Source organism: Macaca fascicularis, chromosome 6, assembly GCF_037993035.2.
Source record: "Macaca fascicularis isolate 582-1 chromosome 6, T2T-MFA8v1.1".
Taxonomy (NCBI): Eukaryota; Metazoa; Chordata; class Mammalia; order Primates; family Cercopithecidae; genus Macaca; species Macaca fascicularis.
Genome location: NC_088380.1, coordinates 99,918,209 through 99,944,175, shown reverse-complemented (window position 1 = coordinate 99,944,175; position 25,967 = coordinate 99,918,209). Strand labels below are relative to the sequence as shown.

The 25,967-nt window shown below is 36.7% G+C and overlaps 1 protein-coding gene across 3 annotated transcripts in view; it reads left to right on the top strand.

The window, feature by feature from the left end:
* ELL2 (elongation factor for RNA polymerase II 2) overlaps window positions 1-25,967 on the top strand; it is a 77,089-nt gene that overhangs the window by 11,922 nt on the left and 39,200 nt on the right. For 2 of the 3 annotated variants that reach the window (XM_073993892.1, XM_005557413.4), the window contains exon 2: window positions 6,604-6,651. The exons of the other annotated variant lie outside the window; for it this stretch is intronic. Coding sequence is in view for 1 of the 2 variants with exons in the window: in XM_005557413.4 (XP_005557470.2) it covers window positions 6,604-6,651 (48 nt within the window). In the remaining variant the exon portion in view is untranslated. The remainder of the gene's footprint in view (window positions 1-6,603; window positions 6,652-25,967) is intronic. 3 annotated transcript variants of the gene reach the window in all.

Here is a 25,967-nt window from a genome sequence, read left to right as displayed (position 1 = left end):
GCTGTGTAGCCTTCAGTAATTCACAGGACTTACCTGAGAAATGAGAATAATATTATCTACCCCACAAGGGTGCTTCTGAGAATTCCCAGAGGTGGTAGTAGAAATGGATAGTGCCTGACACATTGTAAACACTCAGATAGTAACTGGTTAGCTATAACTGTTTGTTTAAACAATCCACTTTATAGAAAGTTTTTTTGTTTTGAGCAAAGTTCCAAAATTATATTTGACATTGAATTTTTTTTTTTTTTTTTGGCGGTATCTTTATCATGGCTTATAATGCAGCTTAGATACAAAGGTAGATACCAAGTATTTAATAAATACTTGCTGATTGATTTCAAATAATTTAAGAATTCTCAAGAGTTAACCTTTAGTTAACTCAAAGTTCCATGATGGGTTCAAAAGGGAAACTAAAGGTATATCAAAAACATCTCTAACCATAGAGAATAAAGTTGGAAAGATCTCTATAATATTTTTTAGGAATATTGTTATTTTCTAGACCCAGAATGCTATTTCTTGTTTGTTTATTTGTAAAACTGACGGTTGTTGATAAGGGAAAGGTAACCACACATTTAATTTGTATACATGGATAAGCAATATGTATACAATCAAGAGATGGTTATAAACTACCTTTATAGGATAAGTAACTTTTTTATTCAACTCCAAAAAGCAGCTGTGCTCTTCTCCCATCCCAAAGAAATCATGTCAGAATTAATATTAGGAAAATTAATATTTCCTAGCAAAATGACTCAGTAAATTATATATTACTTTTATAGTTCTGATATATTGTGAGGAATAGTCAGTCCCTGGAAATAAGTGTGCATAGATCTCTTTGGTCATAGAGCAATTCTTGTTGCAGTAGCATTGGCTTGTAAATGCAGATGTCAAGAGTATAACCAAACTTAAGAGCATTTTAGCATTGTCTGTACTACTATTCTGTGCTTAGGAATGCCCAACATTTCATAAGAGGTATAGAGCATAAATTCAAGGAGCTCTAAGAGCAGTGAAAGTACTAAAATTTGACAGAATCTTTTGACTGCAAACCATCACTTTTGTCAGGATTGTTGATAAATCCTGTTGTTGAAGAAGTTTCCCTAGCCAATGACAATCTGCCTTTGTGTTCTTGGTTGGAAATAGATACCAGATCACTCTCTTACTTATAGCTCAAATACTATTCCCTTAAGCCCTAAAGTAACTTGATTTTCAGAAGAACTACTTGGTGAAAATATTTAATTAAAGCAAAAGTTGAAGCCTTACCTGAAACTCATTTCTAATGGGAATGTATTCAGCAAATGTTTAAAGATACAATGAGTTGAGGTCATGTTTATACGATTACACTTAGGCTAAAAAAATTTTTGGATAAAAAACTAATATGCTTTAGACGTTTGCTTATAATGGTATTGACTTCTAAACTTTTTCCTGGTGTCTCTCTTAATAACACAATGAGTGATCAGATGCAAAATAAGTGGTGTAGAGTTTGTTTCTTCCTGTGGCATTTTTAAAAACATTCAAGAGCTGTAGCCTAGTTAACATGTTCTTTTCTAAAATTGGGATTAAAATCAGTAAAGCATTTGAGGTTGTTTTAAGTATTTTTCTAGATTGCTAGATATCTTAAAAGAATTTCTGAGTGACAATGAGCTTGTTTGGATAAGTACATATAACTCTTCCATAAATGAGGGTTTTATTATATATTAAATAAAATGGTAACAAATATTTATGTATGTTCTTTCACTATACATCGTCCTTAAAGGAAAAAAAACTTTTTTTTTTCAGTTTTTAATCAGAAACTGAACTAAATTTTACTTTAGTTTTTTTGGAAATTTTAATTACTTTATGAAATTCATTTTCCTTGGAAACAAAATGCCAAAAGAACTGAGTGAACATTTAAGGTCTTTTAAATGTTTAGCACAAGGGGGTAACACATTTCAGAGGCAAGAGAAAGAAAGAGTACTGTATTTGGCATTCAGAGGACTGGATTTAAGGCCCAACTCTGCTAATCACCAGGTCTGTCATCCTGAGTGATGTACTCTACCTTTTAGAGACTCATTATTTATTTTGTCTCTGAAATGGGGAATAATGATGCTTTCCTACCACCCAGAGCTGGTTTTAGGAGGCTCACTTGAGACAACAGATATAAAATGCTCTGTGCCATACATTAGAAAACTAGATAAATAAAAATTATTCTTGTTGAGGAGTCAAGCTCTATAGGTAGAACTATAAACATGTCAAGAAGTCAAGTTCTAAATTCAGGGCATGAGGAAAAAAATTGTATATAGTCAAAATTATTCTTGCAAGTTTCTAAATTGTTATGAAGAATAGTACATATTGTCTTATCTGTACAACCCTGAATAGTAATCTGCATATGTGTACAATGTATATAGTGGTATACTTCATATATAAAGAGAACATATACAAAATGATTTTACAATACTTTTTTTCTTGTTTAGCTGAGCACATAATACTTGTAAGTTACATATGCCTAAGACTCCTGTGTCATAACAATCAGGAATAAGACAACCTATGAAAAAAATATACCCAATGTAGTGGAACAGTAGATGCTGGCATCTGGACAAACAGCTAATGAGATTTAACTCATAGTTACATAGTTCCAAGTTAGCAAAATGGTGGCACCAGAGTTTTGTTTGGCTAGAAACAGGTTTAACATTTTTTAATTTGGATATTTTTCCTTTGGGCATTCATTTTCCAGGTACTTACCACTCCTTGTTGCCCTACATCCATCTGTTCCAAAGACCTTTGGGTCTTTGAAGACATTGAAACATTGAGTCTTTGACTCCTGGTTTATCCAAAGGAAGGTCTCACTGAGGAAATTAATTTTGAGGTTGAATGTTAAGCAAGCAATAAGTATGGATTGGCAAAGTAGATCTTGGGAATTTATGCCAGGTTGGAAGAACATGAAAGAGTTAGAGAGGAAAGTCTTTGCAAAACAAACAAACAAAGGTTAACATAGCTGAGCTATTGTTGGGAGGAAATGGAAGATGAACTTGGTTGATTCTGGTTGATCTTGGTTGATAGCGGATGTGTTTTCTATTTAGTAGTTGGCTTTGTTTTGACAGACAGTGATAAAAACTACTCTGGGCCGACAGTGGTATATGAGAGAGGTTCTGCCGGCTATTTGAACAATTTGGAAGGACTTCAAGGAAGGGAGAAAGCCATTATCTAGTTGTGAGGTGATAAGGGTCTTGCTTTCAAAATGGAGACTAAGAACTTAATTTGAGGGAGTTTGGGGCAGAGTGGCCAGAGTTGGTGACTGGGAGCCCTGGAGCCACGTTGGCATCATCTTTCTTTGGTGTCTGATGTTCAAGCTTTCAGCATATCTTATCATTTTTCCTGGGGAATGTCTGCTGTGTCCACCATCCCCGGTTAGCTGCAGATGCAGTCATACTAATTTAGGCCTTTTTTACCACTTCCAGGGTATTTCTAAGCATCCCCCCGAACTGTTTACTAGCTCACTTCTCCAGCCCTGCCCTGCCCTGATCTGTCTCTCTCCATCTATTTTGCACATGACTGAAAGAGCTTCCTTCCCCCAAAACACTTCTGTGAGCAACTCTCTTATTCAAAAAATTGAGAGAGCCTCCAACTGTTTATCAAGTTAAAGACAAGAGTACAACCCATCAGTGAGGGGTTAGGGAGAGGATTAGGGCAGGATTATTTCAGAGTGATAAACTTTTTAAACAGAGTCATCCTGAGGTCTGAAATTTAAATTATTGCCCTATTCTGTAGCAAACAGAAACTAAAAAATGAAGACACATTTTGAGGATAAGGAAAAATTAGGCAGGAATTTGCAGATCGGATCTCATCCTTGCTTTTGTATTTCAAGTGGGAAAGAAGCGTACACATGCAGACCTGCCTTCTGACCATACAGTGTCCATTCCTGTCTCCTTGCTTTTTTCCTCAGGGTATTGTCTTTCCTCGGAACTTACCTTTTCTAAACTGTGATTTAAGAGCCACCTTTTCTGTAAACAATTATCTATTCTAACCTGTACTCTCCTTTTTGAGAATTCTTACTACGCTTCCCACTGCTACTTAGCCTAGTACTTAATCATTCTCAAATTTTCCCCAACTAAAAGATGAACTCTCTGGCATGAGGGATTAGGCCCCCACACTCTTAAATACCCCATTAGCAGATGTGTGTGGAACACAAGGTAGTAGAAAAAAAGCAGCATGGCAAAATAGGGAGATTGAGTCTTGGGTTCTGGTCCTGTGGGGGATAGGCACCAACTGTATTATCTCTAAGGCCTCATCTGGATTTGGAATCCTGTGATTCTAGTGGCATGTAGTATGTAAATGACTAATAGAATATGAAGTCAGGGAGAGAAGAGACTGTAAGTTAATTTTAAGGTGGTGAGCCTGGAGAACCAAGAGGATAAAAGTACCTTTGCCAGAAAAGTAAGAAAGAGATGATGGTTTGGTTGGGAAGGCTGGGGATGGGGGAATTAGTTTCATGTTTGCCAGTCATTGAGATTTGCTGCCATTGTGAGTTTCTAATGCAAAATGTCCTATCGGCAGTAGTAAGTAGCAGGCTATGGAGAGGTGCCAGCTGAGGAATGGAGAAGAGATTCAGAGTTATCACCCAACAGGTGCAGTGAGCCTCCAGGATGAAGTGGATCTAGAAAAAGAAAAGGAAAGGAACTTGCCTTTTGGAATGAAAGGTGTGATCAGAGAACTGGGAGGACTGCTATCTCTAAGTGCAAGAAAGAGGTAATATCCAGTGGGGATATCAGCAATTTGAAAACTAAGAAGAAGTTTCCATTTATCTGACCAAGAAGAATCAATGAACTTGATGGAGAGAGAATTTCACATTTCAATGACGAGCTGAAGACAACCTCTGAGTTGCCAGGATTCAAGGAGGGAAGTGTAATGAGCCTCTGAGGTTATATTCAGTGCTTCTGATTTGGAGGGACATTCAGAAAGCAGGGCTGATGGAAATATTGTGAAAGCTGGAACCTGAACCTGTATAATCTCAATTGTAGAGCCACCTTACTCTTCCACATGAAGAGGGGCTCCCAAGGCCCCTGTGGGCTTGCTTTCATTACTTCAGGAAGAGTGAGTTTAGCCATGGAAAGTAGTTTGGGGGTGGCGTTTTTCCCCTTAAGAAAGTTAATGTATGTTTATATTTTCATAAAAGGCAATGAATTAGAGTGAAAATCTACTAAAAAATTAGGTTTTAAAAATTCAGGTGCTGCCTTTTTATTTTTCCTTTTTAAAAAGTTCACTTCTCCCACACCAATAAATGAATTTGTTATTCAGTAGTACTTAGATTCTGCTGATAAGTCTAAAATTAAATGATCTTTTATGGTAATAGAACATTAACAGTATCCATTATAATGTTTTCTCCAAAAAGATACTTGTTTATTCATTTTTATAAATAATAATAAGATAGCTAATGTTACACTTTATTTTACATTAAGGTGGTCTGTCTTTTAAAGAAGTACTTATCTTTATTTCTTTTTCTCTTTCATTTATTATAATCCCTGTTAGTAAACTTTTAAGTCTGCAGAGAAGTTTTGGGAAGCATTTGGAAGTAGTAGGTGATGTGCTGTAGCTGAGGTGAGGAACATTATTAGTGCCTCTATATTTTTATTTGGGGTAGAGATGAGACCAGAAACCACTGTTTTTGTACATTGGATTTGAATATGAAGGTGTGAGTAGTTTACAGGCTGATGTACTACCATTAAACATTACCCAAATCTGATTTCTTCATGGGTTTCTGTTGGCAATTTGGAAAAGCTTTCCCACAGAAAAATATGCTGGTGACTATGAATACAGGAAATCATGCAAAAGACTATGGCTGACATTTACGATAACAGCTTTTATTCCAAATGCACAACTCTATGATAAAATATTGAAGTTATCAAGAAGAAAAAGCTCATAATAAAAAACACTGATCTAGAAATTACGTTCTCCTGGTGAGAAGCATATGAGAGAACTGGTAACCTGTTTGGCTGTCTATTAAAAACAAATCTCTGATAAAATGTCAAAAAATGGAAAACAGGTTTATTCTCAAATATTTAATTTTATATTTCTAGCATCCTGTTACAGTATTGCAAAGTTCCTCCAATTATCTCTTCCCTCTTCCCACCCCTATTAAAAATATACCAGGAAACTATGCAACAATACAGTTTTTTTAAGGTAAAATTGAATTGGTATACTAACCATTTTTTGCCAAATCATGTTGGTCAGTTTCAAAAACATGATTAGCTGCACTGCCAAAAACTGTATTTTGTTTGTGTGGTTCAGAGAGAAATGTAAATAGTGTGATATTGTTCATCCAAGGTATCTTAATATAGTAACATGCAAAAGAAAGTATATAATGAAGAGATTTTCACACATTATGACACTGACCAAATACATATTTTTTTTTCTTTCTTTCTTTCTTTTTAATAGACATGGGGGGGGGGTCTCACTGTGTTGCCCAGGCTGGTCTTGAACTCCTGGCCTCAAGTGATCCTCCTGCTTCAACCTCCCAAAGTGCTGGGATTAGAGGCATGAGTCACTGTGCCTGGCCCAAATAATATAGATTTAAAGTTTAAACATTTAGTTCTGTGTCACAGTAACCAAGGTTTACCTGTTTGTTTCTTTTAATAGAATTTAATTCCTTTTCGACCTTCAATTCAGTTCCAAGGACTCCACGGGGTGAGTACTCTTCTTGATTTAACAAACAAATCTAATGTTCTTGCACGCTATTCAGCTTTTAAAATCCATTTTCAGTTGACCCTTTTATTATAATCAGCCACTCATTCTGTGAACTTTGTGACTAAATGAAAATGTCTGACATCTTTAAGATGCTTGAATTCTCTTATTTTCTTAATTTACGTTTTAAAAATTCATATATGGTTATTGATATTGACAGTGTTTTTTATCCATATCATGAATAATTGCATGTTTAAACCTTTTTATTGAAGTATAACGTACATCAAGGTATTATGTGAGTATGTTTTATCACAGCTTAACATCCATAAGGGATTATTTATTTCAGGCAAGTTATGATTGTGATTGCTTTTACTATTAACAAAATTTTGCTGTGTGTGTACTTTTTTAAGTTGTATGTACTAGGAAATGAAATATGTAAGTAGAAATTGAGTTTTTCATATATACAGAGTAAACAAAGTTTTCTGTGTATTTTATTACTGCATTTAAAAGCACAATAAATGATAATGCCTAATAAAATGGACCTATGAATTTTGTCTTTATAATAGATGATAAAGTTTACAGGAATAGAATCAGTATTTTTAAATTATTATTAATATTTCATAATAATAAATAGACTCAATTATTCTTTTTGCTTCCTCATTTAAATTAATATGTATTCTATATGCCTCTATATATTAGCTATAATATGGAAATTTGTAATTTCTGTAAATGGATTTTTAGAGCTATAGAGAAAACATAAGCTGAGGGAGGAAGATTCTTGATTATTGTAAATCTGCAGACTTCTGAATTTTTGTTGTCACAAAATGCGGAAGTGTCAATTTAAATAAATAGTCTTTCTAACCTTTATAACTTGAAAACAGTTCAAGAGTCAGATTAATTACATCATTCAACACAGACCAAGAGTACTTCTAAATGTGTTGTGTAATGCTTACTTGAAGGAGATGTTTGTGTGGATGTCAGAGTTTTGCTTCTACATGACAGCTTTACAATGAAGTCCTGTTTTTCCTCTTCAGTGACTAAGTGTTCATGAATGGGATCCTAATTGGAATAAGTATTCTTCTGGATTTTGTTGTATAGCTTTTTAGTAGGTAGTCATTAGCACATGCTGATTTTGTATTCAAGGGCTTAGTTCAGGTGTTTATTTAAGGCTTCTTGAGTTTTTCTGCAAATTTTAATGACATCAATAATATCTGAAGAGATGTGCCAGGGTCAGGCCTAATTCTACCAGCCCTGGAGGGCTCCATGAATTTTCACTAAAGGATTATCTAGGGAGAAGAGGGCTAGAGGAAGAGTGTAAGGTTTGAGCTGCTTTTCTCTTACTGGGAGCAGTAGGGTTCTGGGGCTGATGCTTCCCTTAATTTTTTCTGCTGGGAAATGCAAGTAAAGGATGTTTTCTAAGGAGGCATCAAGTTATGCCGAAACCCTAAATCATGGAGCACCAGTATGTGCAGACTTCCAAACTCTCCATTCTGACCCTTGCAGCTTTTAGCAGTCTAGGAGGGAGTATGGTTTTCTCTAGCATAGTAGTTGCCCCTGGGCCCTAAGCAGCATTGCAAAGCAGGCAGTTTATATTTGAAACCTTAGACCACCTTTTCTAAACTTTCCTCCCTTCAGCTTTCCTGTCCCATGTGTCCAAGTGCCCTCAGTTTATCTTTGCCTGCTCCACTTTCTCTTCCTACTTTATTCCTTGCCTTGATATAGTTCACTGATGGAAACAATTTAGATATAAATGACTGATAGGTTTAAATCTTAATGGGTGTTTGAATTTTAACAGATAAGCTTTTTAATCCAAGGGAATGGTAATTGGATTTGGTAGAATAGATGAGGAGTGGAGGTACTATAGACTGAGAGCTATAGGATGTTTGATCCTACCTTGCTTATTCTAAGTCTGTCTCCTCAACCCCCCACTCTTTTCATTATTCTAACTGGGAACAAAATATATGGACTCAGCATTGTTTTAGAGCCTGCAGCTGCATTCCATCCACCCCTCCCCCCTTCTTTTTGCAGAGCTCTCCCCAACCCTTTGGGACTTAGTAAAAACAAAGAGTCATTACTGGGGAGAGAGTGGGTTGGCACAGCCCACAGGGAAGACGCAGAGCTACCAATGTGAGGGTCTTCTGTACACTGCTCCTCTGTTTTTCTCAAGAGCCATGATAATTTAACGTTGCCTTGCTATTGCTTTAAATCCTCTCTGAAGAAGTATGCTTACAGATTTTTTCCTATGTGGAATATGTTTAGGGCTTTAAATTAAAAGATTTAAATTTAAATTTTCCACAAAGGGTACTTTTCGTTAATGAGAAATTTTATTTGTCTTTTTACATCAAATGTGACTGAAAATGTACCTTAACTGTCATGATACTGTCATATATAGGCATATTTGAAGTATAACTAAGCATTTTTAAAATATCGTTTTAAAACTGAGCATGTAGTGTTAAAATCATTTTCTGTTTCCCTGATGAGACTCACGCTAAGCACTGCATCGTTATGTTCTTCCTTGTTAACTAATTATAAGTATTTTTTTCCCTCAGTTATGTCTTTAGAAGGCCAGAATTTGGGTCTTGACTGGTTAGCTTTTAAGCGTATTTGCCTCTGTGCCTGAACATGTTCTCTTAGGTTGAAGTTTTCTTCTAAATAAATGCAGACTGAAATATTAAAGTATAGCAATATGCTGCTAAAGAGTAGAATTTCTGAAAGTCATTGATTACCTGGATTTTTATTATCACAGTTGGGCAGCAGCCTTTTTGCATTAAAAATATAAATTGTGACTTTCGCTGTTCATTCTACACCTGTTCCTTAATGGAAAAAGGTGCTCAGAAAGTTAGATGGTCATTGAGGGCATTTTCTGGATTCAGAAAAATGAGGAAATATCTATGGTAGCAGTTGATTCTCATTTCTAAACTCATGAATATCAGGAGGTGAGTAAATCATCCAAAATTGCTTTGCTGATTCTGAAGAGTGTAAATCAACCAATTCTCACAGTTCTAATCTATACCTAAGATACTTATAACTAAAGGTTTACTAGGATTATAAATCTCTCTAGACGAGCATATTTAAACAGAAATGGTAGCCGGTAGATTCACATGGGCTACTGCATTGTGATCTTCAAGTTACAACATTCAGAGGTGTGTAATGGTATAATGCACCCAGTTTCCAAAAGCAACATTGTGAAGTAAGCTTTATAAAAATCAAGATGGTTCTATCTACTGATCTGATACTGAAAATGTGACAGGTGAAAATTTTCCACAGATGTGTTTCAGTACATTTTTAAAAACAAAACTGTATTTGCATGCTTGTTGAAAGTTTCTTGTCTAAAGACACACAGTTAATAGTGGCAGTGCCATAACTACACTCTTGGTCTTCACACTGCTAGGGAGAAGTTCTTCCTGCCATACTGTAATAACAGTTGTTACTGATGCAGTTATCAACCAACGTAATTGTTCTAAGCAATAAACTATAAACAGGTAGCCTAATCAATGAATGTGCTAATAGGCTAATTTATTGTTCTGCTTGTTTCTTATTCACTGCGCAAACATTCTTTCAGCATTTACTAGTGCCAAGTGTTACGTACTTTGTGTGAAAAGATGCAGGGATGGGCATGGCATGGGCTCCACCCTCAGAGAACTCACAGTCTTAAGAAACACATACAGACTAATACTTAGAAAATAATTCATAATGTAGGATTCATCCAGAACCCTCCACTCAGAACTTCTATGGAAATGGGGGACTGCCAGGAACAAGGCGTATTTCTCATTGGTATGAAATAGCCTTTTAAGCAAGGGTTTTAGTAGATATAAAATGTCACATCTTGGCAACAGGTTTGTAAAATTCCAGAAGACCTATTTAAGAACTGTGTGTATGCACGTGCACACACACAAAGGTAAGTGTGTGGTATATTATAATTGAGATAAAATCTGAAATGGCAAGGTTTTCAATAGTGAATAATGCCCACATCTGCTGGCATGTAGTAGCTGTACAGAGTGGAGTTGCCTCAGGCCTCAGTGACTCATGTCCAGGGAGTGATTTCCCCAGGGCAGTGAGAAATACTGCTAACTTTGTCACAGTATATGAGATTCTAGACCTCGGTATTAACTCAGTATTTGTTATGAGAATATTGTTCTAAAATTCTTTCTAATTTAGTTACTTACTTTCAGACTCAGCAATCCCAGAGGCTTTAGAAAATAGTTTTACATAACGTAATTTTTAGAAATAATAAAATAATAGTTATTTTTTGAGACAGTGTATTGCTCTCCAGGCTGAAGTTAAGTGGAGCAATCATAGCTTACTGCAGCCTTGAACTCCTGGGCTCAAGCAGTCCTCCCTCCTCAGCCTCCCAAGTAGCTAGGATTATAGATGCACAGCCATGACTGGCTAATTGTTTTTGTTGTTGTAGAGATGGGTCTCACTGTGTTGCCCAGGCTGGCCTCAAATTCCTGGCCTCAAGCAATCCTCCTGACTGGGCTTCCCAAAGACCTGGGATTACAGATTTGAAGCACCATACCGGGCCTAATTTTTAGAAATCATTTTTAAGAATTTAAGAAGAGGACTGAAAATAAAAAATATTTTCAATAAGTACCATGCAGTATCTCCTGTGAAACACTGAGTCACACACACTTTTCCCAGAATGAACAAGGAATAGCCAGCCAAACAAGTTCTAAATGTATGCCTTCTAAAAAGGCACAATGACCTTCCGAAGATGAAATTGGCATTTAACTGGTAACTTTAAAGGCTTGAATAGTGCTATAAAACTCTTTCAGTAGAGTCATTAAACAGAGGGTTGGATTTTTCTTCTTTTTTTTTTAATCCCCAAACTCAGCAAAGCCTTCAGAGATATTTTGTTAATTATTTATTTTACTTTGTGGGGGTTGTGGAGAAGATTGGGTTTGAAAAACTAAATTATACAGTATTTGAAGTTAGTAGGCAATTTCAATGCTTGAAAATGCTTCCTGCAGACTGTCCTTCCCTACCCTACTTGGTTCCTGGGGAAGCAAAGATAACTATCAGCTTGAAATACACAGCAAAGGTAAAAATAAATCCCCAGCACTGCCATTCCGTCTTAGATGATATGCCTTCCCTCCGACTTCTTTCCCTTGACGTTTTGGTTTCGCTAGCCTACTGGTTTTGCCAAGGGTTGTGTTTAGTCAGTCAGCTCTGAATGTTGACGACTAACAGCTACCTTGATACTCTCAGCTCTGAATGTAATTAATACTAGAAGAATGTTAAAATTATATTTCTTTATAATGGTAGTTCTGTTTTAATTTTTTTAATATTACAGTGGTTAACATGCATAGATACCATCTAATATTTTTGCTGAATTACAACTCTTTAGCCACATGTTAATTTACTAAGGTGTTAATAAAATAGTAAATTACCTAATTTTTAAAATTTTTTAATTTTTATATATACACACACACAACACATACACACACTTTTTTTTTTCTTTTTTTTCTTTTTGGAGACTGAGTCTTGCTGTGTCACCCAGGCTGGAGTGCACATTTTTAAATATCTCATTTTACCCAGGAGATGGGCTGCCCCTGGGGAACTCTGGAAACTGCATATTTTCTCACCCAATAATTGAATCATACTTTGAAGCTATTGTAAATTGACCAGCGGACCCAGCCTAGCCCACCCCTTGCCCTCGAAGAGCTCAGAATAGCAGAGGGTAGGAGGGTAACTTTGTATGTTTATGGTGCCTGAGGAAACTATCTCAAAGTACTCATGGACCATACCCTTACACAGGCCCCACTGTGAGTTACAGCAAGAGAAGCCCCCCAGAACTTGAGCACAAACAGGGGTGCTCACCCTGCTCTGTCCTTCACCAAATTGCATCACCTTGGAATGCAGCAGCTGGAGCCATAACTAATATCTGAAGCTACCACAATTGCCATAAATTGTATTCTTAGAAATGAATGAAGCTTACTGCCTTCACTTAGCAAACATTTGTGAGTACACGATGTATACCAGGCACCATGATAGACAGATAGACAGTGTGTAGACAAGGTAAAATGGCCCATTTGTATTCCTGACATTATCTGTTTGTCAATAAAATTTGTCACTAATTGGCTTTGCTTTTTTGTTTCCCACCAAAAACTAAACTTGTGGAATTGAGTTACTTATATTGCAGGCAGTGTCACTTTAGTAGTACTTACTTATTTAAGCTTGGAAAATAGTATTTTACCAGTTCTGTGATACTTTGTGGTCCCTTAAAGTTAACCATCCTTTACTCTGTCACCTATATTGGAGTGCAGTGGCTCAATCGTAGCTCACTGCAGCCTACTGGGTAGCTGGGACTATAGGCATGCATTACTATACTCAGCTAATTTTTTAACTTGAAGAGACAAGGTCCCCCTATATTGCCCAGGCTGGTCTCCAACTCCTGGACTCAAGTGATCCTCCCACCTCAGCCTTTCAAAGTGCTGGGATTACAGGGGTGATCCACCACCCAGCCCCACCTTCTTGAGGAGTTAGGATTTCACCTTGGAGATCACTGCTGCTTATCTATAAAATTTCCCTGGAGAGCTATGATGAGGTTTGGAGACCTGGACTCAAAACACATTTTTTCCCCCCAGATTTTCTTAGGATAGCTCGATTCACTCTCATAAGAATGAAGAATATACATATGTATAGATATGTATACATTCTCTTCTCAAAAGAAGCTTATGACTTCCATCAATTTCTGGGTAACCTCTGACCTCTCTAATGTGAGAAAATTACATCGGTAATTGAGTGCCTTCAAACACATTTACAAATAATTCACAGTAAGGCAAAACTGTTTTACATAGCATAGCTTTACACATATAGATGTAGACACTCACACTAACTGAAACAAAAGTTCCACAACACAGTCTTTACCCTTACTTCATCAATGTACCCTGATATTTTCTGTTCCATTCTCTTTCATTTAAAAAGAATCCTAGTCACAATCCACTAAATTAATGCCATGACCTTCCAATGGGTCACAATCTATTATAGCTTATCAAATATGGTAGGAGATTATCAACTACTTAAAAAATTTTAACCAGGGAGTCATGTCGTCAGATTTGCATTTTAACATGCTTCTCCAATGGCTGCCTTGACTTAGTCATTCCTTATATATGGAATTCCTTACATATGGGAGGACAAGAAGAAGAAGAAATAAGGATGGCTCTGTATTTATTACTTGAGCATTTGGTTAGGTGGTGAGGCCATTATTCAAATCTGAAATAGATGAAAGAGCAGGTTGAGAAGGAGACATGGGGTGTGTTTGGTTTGGAACATGTTATCCATGAGGTGTTCAGGTTACACTCCAATCCTCATTCTGTCAGAATGGAGCTGCCCAGGGGGTATTCCCATTGGAGAATTGGAACAAAAGGATTTTCAAAAGCAACTCCAAAGGACATTTTACTGGGTTTAATTATACCTGGAACTCTAGTCGTGAGAAGAAAGAAAAGGTTGATTTACAGATGAAATTCTGATGTGAAGCCCTATTTAAAGAGTAATTTTTTCCTAGCTGTTAAAGAATACTGGTTTACATATGAATACTGAAAGCATGAGTATTGTTACTTTTAATTACTAACATTTAGGGAATTTGAAGCTCCTTTTGTTAAATTGTGCCCATACTAATTAAGAACAATGACGGGCTAATAGAGATTAAGTGTGATATATTCATTTAGTGTAAGTATACAACAGTGAAAAGCAGTAACTTATAACTCTAAGCAGGCAGAAGAATACATATGGTATGATGCTGTTTTTATAAAGTTTAATAACAGGAATAATCACACAATCTATTGGTAGGTTTACATATGTGATAAAATTATTAAAAACCAAAAAAGGGATGACAATTATGAAAATGAGAACAGTGGTTACACCCAAAGGGAAAGGCAGGCAGAGGGAAAAGGAGAGGAGGATGGGTGGATGTGTTATTGCTCACATTCTTGTTCTTGAATGGTGAGTTTACAAGTTCTCATTATGACATTGAACTTCATAACAATCAAGCTATACTTACTTTGCAGAAACATGTTAAAGTTTGTTCTCATTATCATTAAAGATAATTTGTCATCTTTATGGGTTAAATAAGAAAAACCAGAACATGTTTCAATAGATGCCAAAAAGGCATTTTGAATCTGTATTTCCTAATTATTGGAGAAACATAAAAGAAATTTTTGGAGATGCCGAGTTCAAATATGACAAGACTCTAAGGAGAAAAACTGGATATTAAAGGTTTTAAAAAACAAGTTGACAAGGAGAACAGAGAAGGCAGGTCTTGTTATCTAGAGCTAGACACCAGCTAATATCTTGCTAGTCAACTACTTGATAGAGTTGCTTTGTCATCTATCAGTGGAGAAAGAAAGTTTTCTCCGTCTGTGATCTCTCTCCCCAGTGGAAAGAAGGTACAGGCAGAGTTGCTGGTGTTATCAAGGGTGTGGGAGTAGAGGCTACTTTCCTTTCTGAGTTAGCATTTGATGTTTTGGAGCAGCGGCATTGTAAAGTGTCGTAGGAAAAAGTCCAATCTAGAAAGGACAGATCAGGGAAATGAAAAGCAGCAGTTGGTTGAATTTTAAAAGATGAGGTTCTTAGGGGGCTTAGGGTAATAAAACTCAGAATGCAATATGCAAGTGATTAAAGAACAAAATTGAGCCCACATCAGGAGAGGGTTGGTACCTAAGCAGCCATAGGAAAAGGGCAGTTCTTTATAATACATGAAAAGCCTGGGGTTTAATAACCACTTAGTAAGTTATGTTATGGATATCTTATTTTAGAGTGAGAATATAAGGCATAGCCATATTTATGAAGGTAGTAATACTTACTAATCAATACTTAGAAGTTTTTGTTATGACTAATCTGAATGCTTTTTAGTTTTTCCTTAATCTAGTCATGTTGGTAATTTATAAGTCAGTTTTCAGATTAGGAAGGAAGGTATTTAAGGGTGTTCCATTTCCACTGAATAGTAAGATGATGCTTACTTACATTTCCACAGCTGTTTGAAAGCTCTGTATTTGGCTATAACGAAAAACTTTGTTAGGAATGCTTGATGTTTTGTGTTTTGTTTCTAAAGGAAGACAGTGTTTTGTTCCTTCTTTAGAAAACTTGAAGAATAGCATAATGAGTCAGGATTAATTTGGGATAAAGTCTTTTACTTCATAATTTCTGATTCTGTAAAAAAAATCTCTAACCTCTTTCAATAATATTTAAGGTAATTGAGTCAAAGGGTAAGTATCAATGATAACCTAAAATCTAGTTATTATTTTTATGCAGCCTTTATTGTTTTTCTGATTGAAAAACAAAGTGAATAAACATTTTTTAAAGTGTATAAAATACACATAAGAATAAAGATGAATAATAAAAGGTTCCTAAAAGTGAAAAAGTTTTATTCAATTTCATTCTAGTCTTTTCTTCTTGCTGACATACATTTTAAAAATTGCAGTCTCAGTGTGTTTCTTGCTTTTTATATTCCTTTTTTCATTCGCATTATCATGAGCATTTTCCTATGTTATTAAATAGTACAAGTTACTTTTTTTTTTTTTTTTTTTTTTTTGAGTCGGAGTCTAGCTCTGTCGCCCAGGCTGGAGTGCAGTGGCCAGATCTCAGCTCACTGCAAGCTCCGCCTCCCGGGTTTACGCCATTCTCCTGGCTCAGCCTCCCGAGTAGCTGGGACTACAGGCGCCTGCCACCTCGCCCGGCTAGTTTTTTTTTTGTATTTTTTAGTAGAGACGGTGTTTCACCGTGTTAACCAGGATGGTCTCGATCTGCTGACCTTGTGATCCGCCCGTCTCGGCCTCCCAAAGTGCTAGGATTACAGGCTTGAGCCACCGCGCCCGGCCCTACAAGTTACTTTTAAATAGCTACCTAACATTTCATTTTATGGATGCACTATCATTTAGCCATTCTCCTATTACATGTATGGTTTCTGTATAACAATAATGGTATGATTAAAATCCATGTGCATAAATTATTATTGCTATCTTTATTTCCTCGGGATAGATTCCTAGATATGGCGTTTATTAGGTGAGAATACTTTTAACGTTTTCAATAACTGTCGCCAAATCATTTATCCCATCAGCATCCCCCACCCCAGAAAGCTACTGCTGTCTTATATTCCCACAGCTGTTAAAAGTGCCAGTCATGAGGGGTTTTCCCCAGCCAATATTGGATACATGTTTTTTGAATTTCAAAATTAATCATTTGATAATGTTTAAAAACTGTTTGACAGTGTGATTTGTTTGATTATAATCTGACATGAGTAAAATATTGCAATTGTTTTAAGATAGTGTGAAGTAACATCCAGTGCCTTGCTGTCTCCATCTGGTATTGCTAGAAGGAGTGGTTTTGAGTTTTTCATTCCTTTATATTATTCATGTTATTCATGTTTTCTCCCAATATGGTGGGGAGAGTTTTTATTTTAGTAGTTCAGGAATTCCCTTTGGCAAAATTACTCTATTTCTCTAACTTTTAAAAATAATTATACTACTTATATAACTTTTTACATACTGTATTTTGCTATTTTGACATTTTTGTGTACCATTGTTTGTGGCCGTAATTATTTAGCGCTTTTGAATTTCTACCTTCACCTTTAGATGCCTGTCTTCTTTAAAAGAACATTGCAAACATCTCACAAAGCCTAGCGGTATGGATCTCTTTTTTTCATGGAGCAATGCTGTGAGTTATTGGCCAGGGGATAAAATGTTTTACTACTTTATATAATTTCATTATTTTAGAGGGACTCTGTGGTGTGTGGTTCTACCTCCTAGCAGAATTAAATTACTATCTAAAAGATAAACAAAAGTTTTGTAATATTAGTTATTCAAATATAGTACTTGCCTTAATTACCCATACGTAAACCTTTGCCCTTTCTTTGCCAAAGTGTCTCTTTCTCTATGTGAAGGCATAGGTTTGATGACTTTGCCAATAGCCTAACCATCCTTAGAAGTCTTTACGGTCCTGTATTTCTTACAATTACAAATCAGTCTATGTAAGAAACTTGACAGGCCCTCTTATTTACATCAGACATGCCAATCTCTTAGAAATCAGAACTGTAGTCTCTAATTTAGCTCTTGATGTGTTGTGCATATCAATAGCTTTATACATGTGAAATTAGAAATAGTTTTATTTTCTTTATAGGCTTGAAGAAAATTAACAAACAAATTTGACTTATGAAAACTGAATAGAAATAAATTTTATGGAGTAAACCAGACTCTGCCTCAGGGATGCATTTTCAGAGTAGATGTTCGGAGAGAGATTTATAAAAATTAAAATACTACACGTTTGGTTCATTTTTAGAGCTACCTATAGCTTGATACAAAAAAACACCCCCACAAACTTTAAAATGCTGTTTGTATTTATGAAGATTGAATGCTTTCGAGTCATAAAGTTGTGATTCCCATGAGAACCCTTAATTCTATTTTCTTTGTTTCTTTGTTGTGCGGTAGCTAGTATCTCAGACTCTGGGAATCTGAAGGCAGCATTTTTTTTTTTTTTTTTTTTTAATGGGTAGGGCACTTGGGAAGCAGTGCTTGCTACCCTTCTAGAGGAGCAGCAGACATCTGTAATTTTTCAGCCTTCCATGGACACCTGTTTTAGCTGATTCATTCTCGTACCTTATCTTTCTGTATTTTGAGTTTGAAACAGTTGGAAATATTGCTAGTTGTTTTCATTATTTGTTTATTTTTCCAGATAGTTTACTTGGCTTCCATTTACACTAACACTTAAGCTTTGACCCAGAAGACTTGTAGCCCCTTATTTTTCTCTAAATTATGAAGATTCAGAATGAGTATAGTCAACTTTTGATTATCCAAAGAGCTTGTTAACAGAAATTACTTTAAAAATCAAACACCTCATTATAGTAAGGAAGGCACGTGTGTGTTAGAATCAAACAGGTCAGAATTGGAGTGGGAACTCCCCAATATTGTCTTTGTATTATCAAAGCAAACATTTTTTGGCACTTAACTGTGTACCGGACCTTGTGCCAGACACCTTAGATGGGTTATCTCTAAACTTCACATCAGTCATATGAATTGGGTAATATCATTATCTACATTTTACAAGTATGGAAACTGGGGATTACTGAGGTTATTTGCCCAAGGTAACACAGATGGTAGATTCTGCAGCCAGAGTTGGAAACCAGGTAGTTTGCTCCACAGCCAATGATCTAGCATCCTAGATGTGGTCCATTAGGGCTCTCTCTTTTCATCCGTTTGTAAAAGAGAGGTTTTCACTTTCTTCTCAAATCATTGAGAGAGAAACAACTTGGAACTGGAAGTGCAAAGGGAAAATTCTAAAGAAAGCATTTTAAAAAGAAGAAGGAACAAGACAGCGGGATACCATTTCCTATCTCTGGTATTCTCCAAATAGTTGGCACCAATTCTCATTAAAAAAAAAAAAAGGCACAAAATGGTGCATATTTTTACACACACACTTTTGTAATGTTCATTTAAGATGTGACTACAATTTAATTAATTAAAATGATATACCCTAAATATTGTCTGTCTTGTTGCTGTTTCTCCTTCTTTAGCATAGACTGTGGTCTTGTGCCTTTGGTCCCCAGGGAGGACTTACCACAGTGATCTTACCACAGTGGCTGCCTTAGCAATTCCAGTCTCTCATCATTCTTTCCTTAACCAGAGCATTTCTGAGTCTGTTTGTAATACATGTTGGGTTTCCCCATAAGATTTATTTTGAAAAAAGCATTCTGTAACTTTACCCAAGAAAAGGCTCAAAAACAATTGATATTGAAAGCAGAGAATTAAGAACTAAATATACTTCTAAATCTTTATGGAAATATTCTGCAGACTTAACTATTGTTTATCTTATTGGACTTACAAGTTTTCTTGGTGACATTGATTAGTTTGGGGTGAAACCATGTATTTTACAAAATCTAGGTCTTGGGCTTTTTGAGACTTCTGTTAACCTTGAGGACTTGCAGGTGTCAGATACCAGTCTCTCCCTAGATTTACACAACTGCTGCTGACTGCAGGCACAAATTCTAAGCCCACTTACGCTTGCCAGCAGTTCTTCCTGGCATAATGCAAAAGAACGTTGCTCAAGGCTCCAGGGTACAAGAAGAGGAGATTGGCAATGAATTGGAAGTTGCCGTTCATATTTAAGATTTTTTTTCCTTGTAGAATTCAGGTTTGGGCTTTGTTTCTGAGAAACCATTTTTTAAAACAAAATTCTGCTTCCTACTTGACAAGAAGAATTACTAAACTTAGAATTATTTAGTATGGTTAAATTCTAAATTCTTTAAAATACAAAATGGTTTTAAAGAGGTTGGGTCATACTTTCAAATGGAATTTCGTGAAGCCAGAGTATTCGGTGAGTGTTTTAATAAAAACAAAGATACTTTTTAAAAACAAAAATGTATGATATGAACTTCAGTCCCACAAACCCAGGAAGCCACTTGGCCTAGGTTTTGGGGCTAAACATAGCACAAGAGAGGTTAGGAACTTTCTCATCCTAACATTTGTACCACACAGCAGGCAGCTGTATGAGTTTTTTGTGTTTTTTTTCCCCCCTTCCTTTCATCTTGTTATTTATTTTTGCCTTCTCTGGGGAACCCTGGTTCTCAACAGATTCTTAAGTCATCTATTTCAAATCCATTTGTAATTTTTTAGTATCCCTGACATAAGGCACCTTCTGAGTGAATTTAATCTAAGTTCCTTCAGATAAATCTAACAAATATTTATTAGGTATCTACTCTACTGTGTTTCAAATATAAGTGGGTAAGACCAGCTGGGTGTGGTAGCTCACACCTGTGATCCCAGCACTTTGGAAGGCTGAGGTGGGCAGATCATGAGGTCAGGAGTTTGAGACAAGCCTGACCAACATGGTGAAACCCTGTCTCTACTAAAAATGCAAAAATTAGCTGGGCATAATGGTGCACACCTGTAATCCCAGCTACTCAGGAGGCTGAGGCAGGAAAATCGCTTGAACCCGGGAGGCGGAGGTTGCTGTGAGCCGAGATCGCGCCGCTGCACTCCAGCCTGGGCGACAGAGCAAGACTCTGTCTCAAAAGAAAAAAAAAGTGAATAAGACCACGGTCCTTGCCTCCGAAGAACTCATAGTCTGGTGGGAGAGAAAGGCAAATAAATGAGTACGTAGCATACAGTGTAGTGAAGGCAGCAATAGCGACGAATACCTGGAGGTGACGGGACCATGGAGACTCAGAAAGGGGGCTTCTAAACGCACCTCACTGGGAAAGCAAAGGCTCCCTAAGGGAAGGACTGCTAAGCTGAATCTCACAGATAAGTTAGCATGAGCTAAGGCAAGAAGTGGGGACACAGAGTAGCGTGTTCCGGCACCCAGCAAACACAGTATTGCTGGAACATGAAATACAAGGTGGAGATGAGGCCCAGTTAAACTGGTTTGGTAGTAAGAGTGCTGACAAGGAAACTCATATATACTATTAAGAAGCTTTACATCTACTACTGGTAAGTAGTAGGAAGTCATGAAGAAATAAATGACCCTTGAGACTGACAGGGTCATATTGACATTTTATAAGAATAGTTGTTGATAAAAACTGAATGATTAGAGGATGGCAGCTGAATGATTAGATGATGGGATTGAAAACGGTTCAGAAGTAGAGGCCAAAAGCCAAGTTGTCCAAGCAAAAGGTAATACTGAGCCAAAGCAGAGGAAAGAATATACATTTAAGAAATATTTCAGAAGGAAAAAGCAGTAAGTCTTACGATTATGTGCATGTTGAGGGGTGTGGAGTAGTGTGAGAGAGAGGAGTCAAATTTCACTCATCAGGGTGCCAGTAATCTCAGCACTAAATGAGTGATGGCTTATTAACTGGGCAATGTGGGAGGTGGAAAGATTCAGGAACGAGATGATAATTTAGTTCATATCAGCTTTGTATATTTAAATTTTGGAAGGGACTGGTTAATAAAACAAAAATGAAATGCAGCTTTATGATAAGTTGCTGAACCCAGTGGGAGGTTTTAGTTTTTGCCACCAAAGAAGAACTTGTGGCTTAGCCCAGCCATGACTGCATTTTGAAGAAACTATTTAGATTTTCTCGATGGCTGTCTCACTTCTCTTCCAAAACCACTTTGCACTTGGTTCAACTTTGCATTCATTCCTAAACAAAGTTTCTGTTCTCTCATGCTCCGTAGTCTGTATACCTTTTCCCTGATGCAGTATCTCTAGTATCTGGTATTTCCATCTTTCCCCTGCCAATAACTGTCATCACCCCTTTTTTCCTGGAAATACCCAACTACCAAACACCACACACTCAGACACCTGGTTTCTTCTAAATACTTTTTAACCATGAAGCTACAAAAATGAATCATAACAAAACTCCCTTTGAAGCCCCTTTTTAGCTGGCGAAACCAACATTGGTCAGTTGTACAGTATTTAAAAATAAGAAGTACACTTAACCAGTTAATGGATTCATTTACATGAAGGTGCTCATTATCACATTCAAAGTAAAATATATATATGTGTGTGTGTGTGTGTGTGTGTGTATGTCTATATGTGTGTACACACACACATATACATACTGAAACAATTCCTTTCTTCCAGCCAAAATACCCTGGGGTCATCCTTGATTTCTCCCCTTCATTTCTTATATTTAATATGTCTAGGAATCCTGCTGCCTATACCTGCAAAATACATCCCAAATCCATCCATTTCTCCCTGTCCTGGTCCTAAGCATCACTATCTCGTTCCTGGACCTTTATACTTATGTGCCACAATGGTGGGAATCTTTGTCGGTTTTATTCACTACTATGTCATAGAAACCTAAACAGTGCCTAGCACAGTAGTACTCAGTTAATATGTGTGGAATAAGTGAATTAAGTGAAAGAATCAATTAATCCATGTCATCTTACCAGACACACTATTGGAAGGCTAGTTTCACATTAATAGAGAAGCCATATTAAGAAAGCCGAAAGTAGTTTTGTTTTTTTTTGTTTTTTTTTTTTTTTTTTTGAGACAGAGTCTTGCTCTGTCGCCCAGGCTGGAGCGCAGTGGCCGGATCTCGGCTCACTGCAAGCTCCGCCTCCCGGGTTTACGCCATTCTCCTGCCTCAGCCTCCCGAGTAGCTGGGACTACAGGCGCCCGCCACCTCGCCCGGCTAGTTTTTTGTATTTTTTAGTAGAGACGGGGTTTCACTGTGTTAGCCAGGATGGTCTCGATCTCCTGACCTCGTGATCCGCCCGTCTCGGCCTCCCAAAGTGCTGGGATTACAGGCTTGAGCCACCGCGCCCGGCCCCGAAAGTAGTTTTTTGTAATTTCAGTTATATAGCAACTGAGTGTATTGGGTGTATTTGATTTTTAAAAATTACTACTTTACTTCCATCGTAGTTATTGTGTATTTGTAATTAAAATTGGTTTTGAAATGTTGCCATCGATGATATTTTTTCCAAAATGGTCATAAATTTAAAAGAATACATTAGGGATGAGAATGCAGTTCTCAGGAATTATTTTTATATTAAGATTATATACTACAGAAATAACAGAAATAGGAAACCTCAGTATTAGGCTGCTCTACTGTTTAATCCAGAACTAGAAACTTTAATACTGGATCCAGGGGAACTATGTGAAAAATAACAGGGAAAGCATTTCACTTTACTTTTTCCTTGCTTAATATACATCTTGCTAAAGAGGAACAATGGAAGGAAATAAATTGACTTATTTTTTCCTGAATTATTTACATTAATTGCTATATGACCTGAATTTTGGGGATAACTGCCAATATTTCTCTTTGTGCTAGAAAAATTTGGCATTTTGCACTATTCTCCTCAGTAAAATAGCTATCATATGCAAATTTCAGATGGCTCTAATATGTGTTGGCTCCTCTCTACCCCCTGCCCTTCCCTGTCAGTAGGAATGTTTAGCTCTTACTGATTTCTCTAATAAACTTTTTCTATTGCCAGCGAAGGCTACCCTCCCCTCCCTACTCCTCCACCCTCCAGCATTGGTTTGCACATCTGGGCTGATCTGAGAGGCTTTTTTTTTTCCCCCTCAACCCATAATGTTTGGGCCTAAAGTCATAACTGCAGGTCTAGTTTTAAAAATAGCACATGTGGCTTTCAGGTTGAAGTTTCTATTTTCTGTTCTGATTCTAGATTATTCTGTCCCTAAACTGTGGAACCTGAATAGTGCATGCAAATATATTTCTGTAGCTTAAAGTATATTTCTAGATTTTAAGGAAATCACAGAATCAAGAGTCTAGAAATAATTTGAGAACAACAGAGAATTCTAATGTTTAAATGTTTGCAGTGAGTTTATATCTAAGCTAATATATGCAGTCTATATATAGTCAAATAATAGATGTTAGATAAAATTAAGAGATGGACTGGCCTCCTGGGATGCTAGAGGGGAGGTGGTGGGTTCTGAGGCCATACAAAATGGGAAACTATTCAGTATGGAAGGACCCACAGCAAAGAAAGGTATTTTGTTTAACTTGGCATTTCCTAAATTTATTTGAGGAAAGAACCCCCCTTTCACATAAGGAAACTTTTCAGCATGCTTCGGAAATGCTGGTGGAAAGAAAGCAAACACTCCAGTTCTAGGCCTGGCTCAGACATTAATCTACCTTTTCATTTAACAAATATGCATCGAGTGACTAGTTTGTGCTACGCACCACTTGAGGTGCTGACAATATATTCAGGGAACACAATAGACAAAAACCTCTGTCCTTACAGAGCTTACATTCTAGTGGAGGGAGAAAGACTATAAACATAATATGTTAATATTACAAGGTAATTAGACAGCCATGGAGCAGGGTAAGGGGATTTTGAGTACAGGGATTGTCAGTTTAAATATGGCTCTAACTTGAACAAACCACTAAGCCTTATTGTCCCTAATCTATAAAAAAGAAATTATAGATGATCTTGGCCTGCTAGGCTATATGAGTCTACTTTAACACCAGGAATTGTCATATCAAACCATGGTACTGCTGGTTCATGAGTATTTCATTGAGTGTTTACAATCACCTTATCAGAAAAGGTGTCTGTCAAAGAAGAGTTCTGTAAGTTTGGATGATTTGTAATTCCACAGAAGAACAAAACACTTAAATAAATGAAGAAAACGCTTGCTGGTTCTATTTTTAATCTAATGTATACCTCAATCCAATACTGAGTAGAAAGTATTTGACTCAAGGACAGGAAACCTGCAGTAAAGGTACCAACAGCTTTTCAGCAGATGTTAGCATTCACATATGAGAAAGTTGCAGCAGTGCGCACATTGTGCTTCTGCCCTAGATCTTTATGTAAATAGGACGTCCGTGACTTGATGTTGAAATGACCTTTCAGACAGTATTCTATTGCCACATGCCTGAGCTTGTATCCCAGAGTAATTAGACGTTTTGACTTACACATCTTGGTATACAGTGTTTATGCTAATTATAAATGTCTGAAAGTTTCCTGAAACTTTTTCTTTGTAGCTTTTATCGAAGACAGACAGGAGGTCGGGAGGAGGGTTGTGGATTGTGGTCCTAAGCCTTTGATTTTCAGTCTCTCATTTTTGGAATGAAAATTAAAATCTGCTTTTCCAGTTGCCAAGACATGGTGGTATATTTTTATATTCTTCATCTTGAACAAGAAACTGTGTGGAATCACAGCTTTTTAATACTTTTTAAATAATATTTTATTCTTAAGGCATTTAGCTAAAAATTCAAGATCGTGAGTCCCTAAATAAAATGTTATTCCCAACTGACCTGTAGGAAAAGCTTAAAATACTAAAATTAAAATGGAGAAGTTTCTATCTCACAAAGGAACGGTCTTCCAATATTGTTTCAAAATCAGACCTCAAAACTTATTTCCTGCGGTGGTTACCTCAGTCCTCAAAAGCTGACCCTAGGTCTACCGTAGCAGTCAGTATATTTTCACTTCCTCCTCCTCGTATTTCATGAACCTGAAGGCTAGTATTTAAAAAAAATGCATATCCACAGGGGTTCCTCTGAAACTGTGTCTGAGTGGCTCTAGATTAGACAAGGTCTCAGACCCACCCTAGCTCTGGCCTTCAACAGTCCCACAGGTTCTGGTCTGCTCTGAAGTTGCCATAGTTTAGTTCTAAAGCTTCCCTCTCACCAACCTGCTCTGATTGTCATATATTACCTGCTCTTTCCGATAAGTCTCCTGCTTTCCTGTCCATTGGCCAAATTGTTACACAGCCTTACCAGCCATAAACATAAGTGCTACCTTATATACCCATTTCATTCTTAAGATACAATTAACTTAAGAATGAAATGGATATTGATACAATTAACTTTGTATCTAATTAATACATCTTCAAAAAATTAGGTGCACTAAGTCTACAAACCGTTTTGAAATTTTAAGGATGTAAAATTTGCCTGAAAACATCTTGCTCTTGAAAAGCTT